At 44.1% G+C, this 10763-nt stretch overlaps 1 protein-coding gene and 1 long non-coding RNA gene across 2 annotated transcripts; one reads left to right on the forward strand and one right to left on the reverse strand.

Annotated features, from left to right (window-relative positions):
- The first annotated feature begins 1681 nt into the window (after window positions 1–1681).
- Window positions 1682–7677, forward strand: LOC125513090 (uncharacterized). Its single transcript, XM_087530949.1, has 16 exons — window positions 1682–2173; window positions 2289–2405; window positions 2504–2614; window positions 2745–2820; window positions 3461–3546; window positions 3633–3718; window positions 3814–3886; window positions 4051–4146; window positions 4278–4364; window positions 4540–4641; window positions 4998–5077; window positions 5218–5451; window positions 6307–6453; window positions 7350–7359; window positions 7470–7508; window positions 7651–7677. Exons 1-16 carry the CDS (start codon window positions 1682–1684, stop codon window positions 7675–7677), a joined length of 1863 nt encoding a protein of 620 aa, XP_087387075.1.
- A 1058-nt stretch (window positions 7678–8735) lies between these two features.
- On the reverse strand, window positions 8736–10348 carry LOC147966770 (uncharacterized). Its single transcript, XR_015607860.1, has 2 exons — window positions 9726–10348; window positions 8736–9013 (listed from the first exon to the last, which is right to left on the reverse strand). It is a non-coding gene; the product is annotated as an uncharacterized LOC147966770 (long non-coding RNA).
- Window positions 10349–10763: the final 415 nt, after the last annotated feature.

Below are 10763 nucleotides of genomic sequence, written 5' to 3' on the forward strand. Positions count from 1 at the left end.
GACCAATGCTTTCGATAAAACAAACGTCGAAGCATTCGCCGCCAGAAGATCCACACATCCAAGATCACAACCTTTGAAAATAAGTTCGCACGCCTCATGATAACACCGGAGCCCTCACCAATGTGACGAAGAGGAATCTGAATGGCCAAAATTGCGAAGGGGAGCTTCCATCACCGCCACGCCAACAAACTTACAAATGGCATCGCAAAAAACAAGAACTTAAAAATGGCGAGGATATGGACAAGACGTCCCAGATGGCAGAGACAACTAAGGATGAGATGTCACTAACGACACATGCGGCAAAGAACAAGACATTAGAGACAATGTAGGCCACCAATTTTCCGCACCGTGAGAGCAAGGACCAGGCCGACAACTACCTCGGTGAGAAGTGGAAGGAAGGCTAAAAAGAGTAATTGCACCTATGAAGCATGAACTTGCACGGTGGATACATAGTCATGCATCGACTTGAAAAAAGTGTCGGGAACACTTGGGCTGATTTTCGTCACTCGCCGTCAAGTGGTTTGCTGACTCTGCCTACATGGCACGCCACCGTGGTAGCAAGTCCCACCTGTCCCAATGTTCCTCTGCCTCCTTTCGTGTCGTATGCGCCATGGGTCGGGTCGCACCTGTGTTGACTTATTGCTGATGGTGACCACCATCTTGGTTCACCAAAGTCGTAATGCGGTTTTTGCTTGATACACATGAGGGACTCAATGTAGCTATTCAAAAGTCTCCTTGAGCTCTCCATTAGCGGCACCGCCTTATGGTGGGTGACTTTCGTTCCTGCAATGCCACATGCGTAAAAATTTCATGAGGAAGATCAGATGCTTTGTCTCGATACATTTATAGAGTTTGAAAGAATGGCTATAAAAATGCATGCACATTTGAAAAAAATGTGCCGAGAAGTAGTAAGATCCAAAAGTATTTTTTAGTACCAAATAAATAAAAATACGTAAATAAAAGTTTTGGGGAAAAGATGCGCATACTCCATGATGAACCATTGTGCTTGGGCTGCTGCCGTGATTTGAATTTTGAAATGAACTCCTACCGAAGCAGCACATGCCCATGCACGGAACAAGAACGAGCAAGGAAGGGTAGAATTTTGGGTTTGGAGCAGCCGGTGGAACAACAGAGGCCTACATGTACGTGCCCGTCTACCCCTTGTGTGTAGGCCTAGCCCTGGCCCGCTCGATGCGCCGGGCTCTGATTGGCGGGTACGCTGGCTGCATGTAGGCGTATGGCTCGATATGTGGCGTCAAGAGAGCAGCTGGTCCATCTCAAAAAAAAGCAGCTGGTGGGCCCCATGCTTCGCCCTGCGCGGGAAGACCCTAGGCCGCGTCCACGAGCCGGCGGCGCACAGCATCCTGTGCCTCCAATGCGATCGGACGGGCAGGAGCGCACCCCGCGCCGCGCACTGGGTCCACGCAGCTGAACCGGGTGGCGTGTCCACGGCCCATCCGGAGTTATCGTACGCTGCCCTCCTCTACTGGGTCCATGCACCGCGCGCACCTAGCCTACCCCCCAGCCGCAGCACACCTAGCGCCGCGGCGCCACCCCACACCCTCGAACACGCACAGCGAGGAGAGGAATGCGCAGCGACAGACGCGGCCTTCGTCGTCTCCATTTTTTCTGTCCCCTTCCTCTCCCCTAGGGTTTTAGCGGCCGACGACGAGGGTCGAGCATGGCGCCGTCCGACGGACCCGGCGGCGACCCGGCGGCCTCCCGATCCGAGCACCGCGCGCCCCCGACCATGCGCGACAGGCCCGCCGCGGCGCCGACGGCGGGCGAGTGCGAGGCCGACGGCGTCGCGGAGGAGGAGGAGGAGGCCGCGGCGAGGCGCGGCTGCTACCTCAACCCCGCTCCCCGCGGCAAGCAGGTCGTGGTGGAGGAGACGAGCGGCAAGGGCGCGCCCGCCGATAGCGTCCAGGACGTCGTCCAGAGGCTCGGGCTCTGCCGACGCCCTCTACAGTTCGGCGAGGGCACCTCCGCAGCCGGCGCCGAGGAGGCCGTGCGGACGTGCTCGCAGATGGGTCCCGCGGCGTCCTGCGTCCCGGTGGCGAGTGGAGGGCGAGGAGGCAGAGGGGGTCGCGGCGACAGGAGCGTGTACACCTACGGCTGCACCTCAAGTCCGCAGGCTTCCAAGCTCGCGCCAACGAGCGATCTCGCGCCCAAGGTCTCTCTCTCATTCTTGTGCTGCGTACATTCTTGTGCTTTGCGGGTCGCCGTACAGTATTGCTCTGCTGCAGCAGAAGCTAAATTACATCTGTATGCGCACTACATTTAATCAGGGTCAAGCCAGATCTGAGATAGAATGGATGGAAGAGGGCTATCTTGATAAAATTGTTCATGGTGATTGTGCCAACGAGATTAAAGTTGGTGAGGTATACATCTACTGTCCAAAGAACGTATAACCGTCTCCCTATTGTTTCATGTTGTAGTACTAGTGCTTGCATGTTTTGCTAACATTGTACTATTGCTTGTACTGCGTGGCCTATGCCATTAGGTAATTTGTTTGATTCTGGAAGAAGAAGGTGACATCGATAAGTTCCAAGGTTACAAACCGTCGGCTGCAGATGTATCAAAGGCTACGCGAGAACCTCCCAAGCCTAACAATGTAAGTCTTCCCTTTCCAGAAATTTCGCAGAGGATAACTATGGAAGTCTTTAGTTGAGCTAGTCTATCTAGATAGTTGCTGTAGGCAGTGCGCAGTCAATTAAGACATATGTCTGTGTTTTGTCAAACAGGAGGTCCAACTGTCAAGTGTAAAAGGCACCGGTCCTGACGGTGGTATTCTGAAGGCAGACATTGAAGATTACTTGGGTATGCTATTTTCTCTCTGGTTGCATTCCCCAGATGGGTGAAAGCATTAATTATTATACAAACTGAACTCTCTTCCTAACTAGATTTGGTTGTAAATCACTTCTGTTTGTTGTTAACTTGCTGTGTAGTCGTGTGTTCTTGTTAAATGTGATTTTCTAAAGCTCTTGTGAATTACTCCCTTCGATGCAAAATAAGTGGTCACAGTTTTGAACTATAGTTCAACCTTGTTTCAATGTTGCAACACTTGTTATGTGCGATTCTTGATCGTTTGTCCTAATCAGACCTCTATCCCAGTCTCATAAAAAAATAACTCCATGCTTTTTTATGTACCATTCTTGATTGTTTATCCTAATCAGACCTCTATCCCGGTCTCATAAAAAAATAACTCCATGCTTTTTTATGTGCCATTCCTTATTGCTTCCTTTTCTTTTCATGTTAGTTCTCTACTTTAAAATGTGTGTGCGAATTCCGTAATAATCATTTTTACCAGCATTCTTGTGAGATCCAAGTAAAAGTTCTGCACTAAGCTTGAGCCTGCCTCTAAGCTCATTAGTTCATGCATTTGGCTTATGCTTTCCTTATATCATGTGAATCAAATGGAACCCAGCTTGCATCTAATGACTACTTTTTCTTAACAAAGCTTCTGTAGCCAAGGGTGGCAAGAGCGAGTCTTTTGCAGCTTCAGGATTAGATTGCACTGATATTCCAAATGCGCAGATAAGAAAGGTATGTTTCAACTGTGAAGATTGCCGATGGGATTTTTTTGGTTGATCCTATCTGCCTTGTAGTGGTTTAAGTCCTGTTCATTTCAGGTTACTGCAGACCGCCTCTTAGCCTCTAAACAAACCATCCCACATTACTACTTGACAGTTGACACACCCGTCGACAAACTTATCAAGTATGTTTCAGGCCTGATGTTGCAAAGCATGCAATTGACCATTTAAGTACCGAACTTTTGTATAAAGAAGAGTTCTTCATTTTGTTGTGATACAGGTTGCGAGGGGAACTGAACCCACTGCAGGAAGCATCTGGTGGAAAGAAGATATCTAAAGACCTTGTTAGAAAGGTAATCACCGGTTCTTATACGTATATTGTTGTCTTTTAAGTCGCTCACGTGGAAGGTTTGCCAAAGAGAATAAAGTTGGCTGGGTATACATTTACTGCCCAAAGAATGTATAACCATCTACGTTTTGTGTCTTTCTCTTTTCTAACTCATTACTTGTGTTGCAGGATGCAGACAAGACAGGACTTGCTACAATCGGTGAGGAGGTGAAGCAGTTGGCTCAAAGAGCGAGGGATAACAGCTTAAGACCACAAGACTATGAGGTATGTGACGCATAATAAATTGAGAAGTATGAAATCATGCTGATCAGATATTCTTGGCTTGCTCAAAGAGTGTTCCCTTTTTAGATGGAACATACCCATTGTTTTGCACTAATACTTTCTGTTCATTGCAGGCATTTAGTGATTTTCCAGATTGTTTCTGTAGTGATAGGGGAGGCTACCCTGGGTCTAATAATGGAAAATGCAATTATATCTCGAAGGTAATTTGACACACTAATTATCTCAGAGCTTGCATCAATGTACTGATTTTTTTTTACATTTTGGATGATCATATATTGTATATGAACTATTACTTGAGGGCTGGAGAATCAAGCAGCAGCTCTTCTACTATGCTTTTACATTCTGGCTGATAATATTTTGTAAAATTGCTTGTAGATGAATTTTTATCTCAGGGCTGGTTCCATGAGGGATGATATGATGCTAGTTTCTGATGGAGAGGAATCAAGTAATTATTCTCTTCGATTTGAAGAGTTAAAGGCAAGATTCTAAAATAGCGCTTTGCATTCAAGCTACAGCATAGCTTAGTTTGTCATACTTCTGATTTAGCTTGGACCCATTTAGTCCTACTTCTTATTTGCTGCAACTATATGTAGAAAAATGCAAGTGTTTGTTTGTGTTATTATCTGTCCATAGTTGGTGTGTGGTAATTTTATGAAGAGCACCTGTTCAATTTTTTTCCATGAATAGGTAATTTGAAAAGGTGACATTTCTAGAAAGATTACCATAAATGACAGTGGGTGGGCTATGTTTCTGGATACTATTGCATTTTATGTTAGTTTGTGTATTTCAGTGAGCCGTTGCATCTTTTCATCAATTGGTTCTTTTATGTGCAGGATTTTATGAATTTCTCCAACAATGCGAAGGAAATTACACATCTCAAACAGAAGATAGACCGTGACTATTATACTGAGCACAAAGGATACTTCTGTGCTCTGTGTGGGTCATGTAAAAATATGAAGAAGAGGAGGGATGAAACACAGGTAAATATAATACCCAGAACAACTTTATAGAGATCCTATTTTATATTAAATATTTGAATCAGCTTTTCCTTCTCACATCACAGCTCTTTGTTGACCTTTGTGGATCAAGCATTTCCCTTCAGAAAGATCTGAATACTTCAAACGTAAACATGCTTATGGAGGCTGCTTGTGCTAGGGCAGGATTAAAGTCAAATGATTGTTACTCAACTTTTGCTGGGAAGGTATTGGAACCTGAGAAGCTTCTCTCCTATTATCACATAAAGAGAGACTGCACAATCAGAGTTAATCCGAGAATCAGAGGTGGCAGGTAAGTAATAATGCTTTTCAGTAATTTATTTTGTCATTCTATGCTGTGGTATCTTGCTTAACAATATGACGCTCGCAAAATCTTGTCCTTCTGGTCATCTCAGGATTGGCGTTGTACCCTATTTATCTACTGTATATCCTTAGTTTTTGTGACTGGAAACGAAATGGGGCCAGAACATCAAAGAGCCATGTGACCCGTGGTGGTGCCTGCACGCATGGTGACTTGCGTTCTGATCATTGTTCTAAACCATGATATGCCTTTCTCTCAAAAAGAATGATGATGTGCTTTGGATAAAGCTGTCATATGCTGGCAGACCGGGCGAGGGACCAAATGGATCCAGACGCGTCGGAGCCGTGGAACAGAATCCACCGACGGGCGATGCCGTCTATCCAGAACCCAAATCGCCTGACGGCGCTACGCTAAAGCCCCATCGGATGTAACTATTCACACATCTATATGTTAGATACAGGAATTTCACACCCATTAAACCTGACACCATGGTTTATAAAGCGGTAAAGCGACCTAAAGCGAGCACCACCTGCTCTAACGTTTAAGCGACGCCTAAGCGTTTCCCTGGGCGCCTAAGCGTTTGAAGTGGGACGCTTTATAAACAGAGCCGGACACACACTTGACATCCTATTTGCCGAATCCCAATAAAAGATGCAACGGGCTAGATACCAGGTGCATCTCAGCCTGGGCACCAAAACGCCATGCCCACAGCCAGGCTGACTTTTCTGTATAGGTAGTAACAATATGTGCTATGCACAGAACTGTTTACTTGATAGCATTTTGTAGTTTCAAACAACGAATGATGCGAAGTAGTGGATGAAGAACTAATTGTATTGGTTCCTGCAGGTTGCAAACAATTGACTGTGAGACTTGGGATGCCAAAATTAATGCTTGTGACCAGTACTACACAGTTACTTTGCCACCTGAGCTACTTACCCCGTTCAACAAAGCCCATTCGCTCAAGTTGGTGAAATATTTGTCAAAGCAGTTGTGGTATTGGTCCAAACAGGTCCTTATTGGATTATGCCGTAATCATTTCAGCAACATTAGCTTTGATGGTGATTTCACTTCAGCCCAGTTGCTGTTTGAAGATGCAAATTTCAGATTCGATAATACCGTTCCCAGAAAGCAATATAATCGCGCATCAGCTCTCCTGGATTATGCTAAGATTTCTCAAATTTTTCGGCAAGCATTCCGTGCAACCAACGGGTTATTGCCCATGCATTCTTTCCACCTGCTTGACTTTCTGTCAAATCCTCCTCCAGAAGCTGACCCACAAAGTGAGGCTGTCGCAGCCTTTCTTTGTAACCATTATTGCTTATTATCTTACTCCGATCGCATTAAAGTTAGCGAAAGTCTTGATAGTTTGCTCAGAATGTTGGTTGGAGATGATTATAACAACTTCGCCAAATCCATTGGTAATATTTTCTGGACAAATACAATCACATCTATCCCAATTATGAAAGATGTTTATCTTTATCATGCGGAGTATGACAAGTCAAACAGAATTACTCATATCCCATATAAGGACAATAGTGTTAGCTTGCTACACTTTTCGAACAACTTTTTCAAGCATGCTGATTACGTAAGTGACATCTCTTTTTGTATCTTCTTTATACAATAGTATCTTTTGTGTATATTTTGATGAGAATTAAGTATTTTGAAACAGTCTCCTGAGCAGCTTGAAGCTGCTTTCTCCGCTCGTGATGAGGTCGTTCATACCCAATCTTCTCCGTGACAGCGTGATATATTTTAAGTATCAGGCAACACCTTGCCCTTTGGCAGTCCAAAAGTTTATCAATGAAGTTACCACAATGTGAGTTGAGGAATTTATAAAATCTAGCACTATATTAGAAGTTAGTTTATTCATTTTAAGTCTTGATTCGCAGGTTGGGTGAGGTCACTATTGGTTGTGTCAAGATTGCTTGGTGAGACCACACGCAGGTGCATTGCAGGTTGGTTGGGTCGTGCAATTTCTCACTGTTGATATGTGACTGTAATACTTGCAGCGTTCTTTAAAGTTTGACAAGTATTTGCTTTGTGGTGAGGTATTTGCCAATGAAACATGTAGGTAGACTAGCAGATTAGCCTTCCAAGTTAGTGACTATTAAATTGGTTTGTAAATCTAAGGTGCTTGTAGCACCATTTTATTTATATCCTTTGACATAATGATATTTGATTCTTTTTTAGGAACTTTGCAAGGCTAATAGAGATTGATTATCCTCTTCACTGATGCACCATGGGAAAGGAGTAATGCCGATTCTGTGAAAGGACGTGCATGAATAGCTGGACGAATGTCATTGATTCCGTGAAAGGAATTATGTTCATTGATTCTCCTGTAGGAACTTTGCAAGGCCTGTATGAATGTTGTTGTATCAGGAGTTGTTTGCTTTTCTGAGTAGTAATTCTGAATATTGCTACTTGTCCTTTTGATACTATTCTAACCTTGAAGTAGCTGGATGTATGCAAAGATATTATTTCTGTGAGTATTCGTGTGGCTCTTTTTGGCATAGCATATATTATTTGTATTGCCATATTATATATTACTCCCTCCTTTCCTAATTATTTGTCTTTCTAGAGATTTCAACAATAGACTACATATGAAGCAAAATGAGTGAATCTACACTCTAAAATATGTCTTACATACATCTGTTTGAAATGTCTAGAAAGACAGATATTTGGGAACGGAGGGAGTATTTGTTTGAGAGAGAACTGCATCCTCATGCATACAACGGAGCATCATTCACGGCCATGCTGTGCATGTTTTCAGGCTGTACAGACTGCAGTGCACGCCCAATAAAAAGATGGAAGTTGCTTTGCTTTGTTTTGTGTAACGATGGTTTATTGGTTTATGTACATCAACTCTCAATCCTGATTTGATCCAAACAAAATTATATGCTGAATCGTTACTTGCCTTAAAGAAAAACAAGCTACCTATGTCAGTTAGTAATCCAATTAACATCGGGAGGCCACCATATCCATACTAGAAGAACAAAGTGATTTTTTCACTCTTTCTGCCTCAAAAAAGTGCTCGCATTTTGTTCTGTGAAGACATTTTTGTTCTTCTCTCAAGAAGAAGAAAAACACTCCATCAGAATATTTAGTTTTTGGTTTGTTCAACCACTGAAAAAACAAACCTTTTTGCATTTGTTTGTCATGTCATATTTGTCAAAACGATGGAGGCAAGCAAAGTAAACATCAAATAGTTTGATACGTCACTCGGAAATTAAGTGCAGAAAACATGCCCGCAAGGAAAGAACAAGACATAACCAGAATCAACACAACAGGCACAATACTATTATAGAAAAGACAAAGTGCACATGGAACAGCCACGACCAGTTACAAATCCAAAACAAGCCACTCAGTACATATAAAGGCATGGCTGACAGCACATAATACCCACCATTCAGTTTTAACTACTAACATCTGATAATGATAACATGAAATGTCTCCAGTGGTGGACCTAAGTGGCGGTTCCACATGTCATGTTACCAACATCTCAAAGCTTCATCCTCTTTCCACTTGCCACCATCTCAGTTGCTTCTATCTCTCTCTGCAAAAACAAATAGAGCTGTTTGTCAAATACAATACTTCTATAATGTGACCATATATGCCAGGTCAGAATTACCATGAAAACAAATTTAGTTAAAAAGGAAAAAGTGCAAGGCAGAGTACATATGCGGCGAAATTAACGTATTGGGGAACACCAAAACGATGTCTAAGGTCAGTCCAAGATGCTCTGAATTATAAAATTGTTGAAACAGCTACATGTATCACTTCAGACACTTTGCCAGCCTTCAGCTCTAGATTGAAATTATGCTCCATCTGCTATGTGCATCTTTTGAATGGACTTGGGTCATACCAATTCCGAGTTCAGAAGCAAAGAAGCTTATGATAACACTGTATGTCCATCAAGCAAAAAAGGAAAAGAAAAAACAGCCCTTAAGACATGCAAAAAGAATGTCATCATGATGTGCAAGATGTTGGGTCATAATATGACAAGGGGGCAGAGTAACTTTGTAGTAACAATTGATTTCAGAATCATGATTGCGGATGACTATCAAATATAGGCAGGTGGCCAAATATCTTGATTTCTATTAGCAAGCACGGCACAAACTGGATTCTATAAACAAGCATTGGCATTTTAATCATTTAAAAACCTAAGCATAATTACAATAGCATGCAAATGAGAGCATGTTTAGTAATAGTGAACATAAATAAATTGACAGTTGTATGCAAATGAAACTATGCTCAGTAGTATGTACCGGGTGATCCTGTAAACACTTTCGGTAGGCACTGAAATCACTGCACAAGAGATAGTCATCAATAGAACAATCTGTAGTCGGTGGATAGCAGTGGACTTTGTTGTTCTCAATGTTGACACGAACCAAATACTGGCTTTTGAACACTACTCGACGCTGGCCTGTCCACCCTGAGACATGTGGTGGATCATCGACCACCGTGAGATCAGTGAAGACTAGGTAGATGACACCGTCTTCATGGGTGCTCAAAACAGGGAACGACGGAGGAATCTTTGCCATGCCAGCAGTAGACTGGTATGACTCGTTTGCCCATATGTTTTCAACATTGTACTTGCTGCTTATTTCCTAGTCTGACAGGTCAGGCAACAGAGAATAGATGGTCAGAGCAAAGCCTTGTTCTTCAACATTGCCATCCATGGTGACGAACTTGATGGTGTCGCCTACACATGCCATGGAACAGAACTTCTCAGGGCAGAGGTGGTATCGATTACAGAGGTCGCTGCTATCATAGGATGGACAATCTTTGGGCAACTGAATGAAACGGAGCTCCGGGCGGTCCAAGTTGCTGCAATCTTTGCCCAGATCACACATGACCATGCCTCCGAGGAGATCCACCCAGCAGAGGATAGATCCCCAATAAGAGAAAGACAAGCTGGAGCAGAAGCCGGGCGGAAGGCTCAGGCGCGGGGGCTTCAAGGACCATCCTGGGGCGGACGACTTCCACAGCCAGATGGCTGCTTGGGAGTATTTCGCCTGAGCCAGACGAGTTCGGCAAGAAAATATCCGCCGTCGTCCCCGTTGCACATGACGACGGCCGACTGGCACCCGATGGCGGCATGGAAGTCGTCCTCCAGAAGCTTGGGGACCACGGAGAGGGAGTCCTTACAGGCGTCGTAGATGAGGTAGCCTCCTATGTCCATCATACCGCTGCCAGGGCGCCAATCGCCGGCGCGGAGGGCGAACAGGTGCCTGTCCGCGCTGGAGATGCGGGCAAAGTGCATGTCTTGGAGTGGCGGCGGGACCGAAAAGTATTCCGTCGGC

Source organism: Triticum urartu, chromosome 6A, assembly GCF_056163025.1.
Source record: "Triticum urartu cultivar PI428250 chromosome 6A, HENAU_Tu73, whole genome shotgun sequence".
In the NCBI taxonomy this organism is placed as follows: domain Eukaryota; kingdom Viridiplantae; phylum Streptophyta; class Magnoliopsida; order Poales; family Poaceae; genus Triticum; species Triticum urartu.

Excerpts from the sequence above, each read along its gene's own strand:
- LOC125513090 (XM_087530949.1), top strand. The coding sequence starts at position 1,682 with ATGGCGCCGTCCGACGGACCCGGCGGCGACCCGGCGGCCTCCCGATCC. Across the intron at positions 4,147-4,277 it reads TAAGACCACAAGACTATGAG|GCATTTAGTGATTTTCCAGA; the intron begins GTATGTGACGCA and ends TGTTCATTGCAG. Across the intron at positions 4,365-4,539 it reads AATGCAATTATATCTCGAAG|ATGAATTTTTATCTCAGGGC; the intron begins GTAATTTGACAC and ends AATTGCTTGTAG.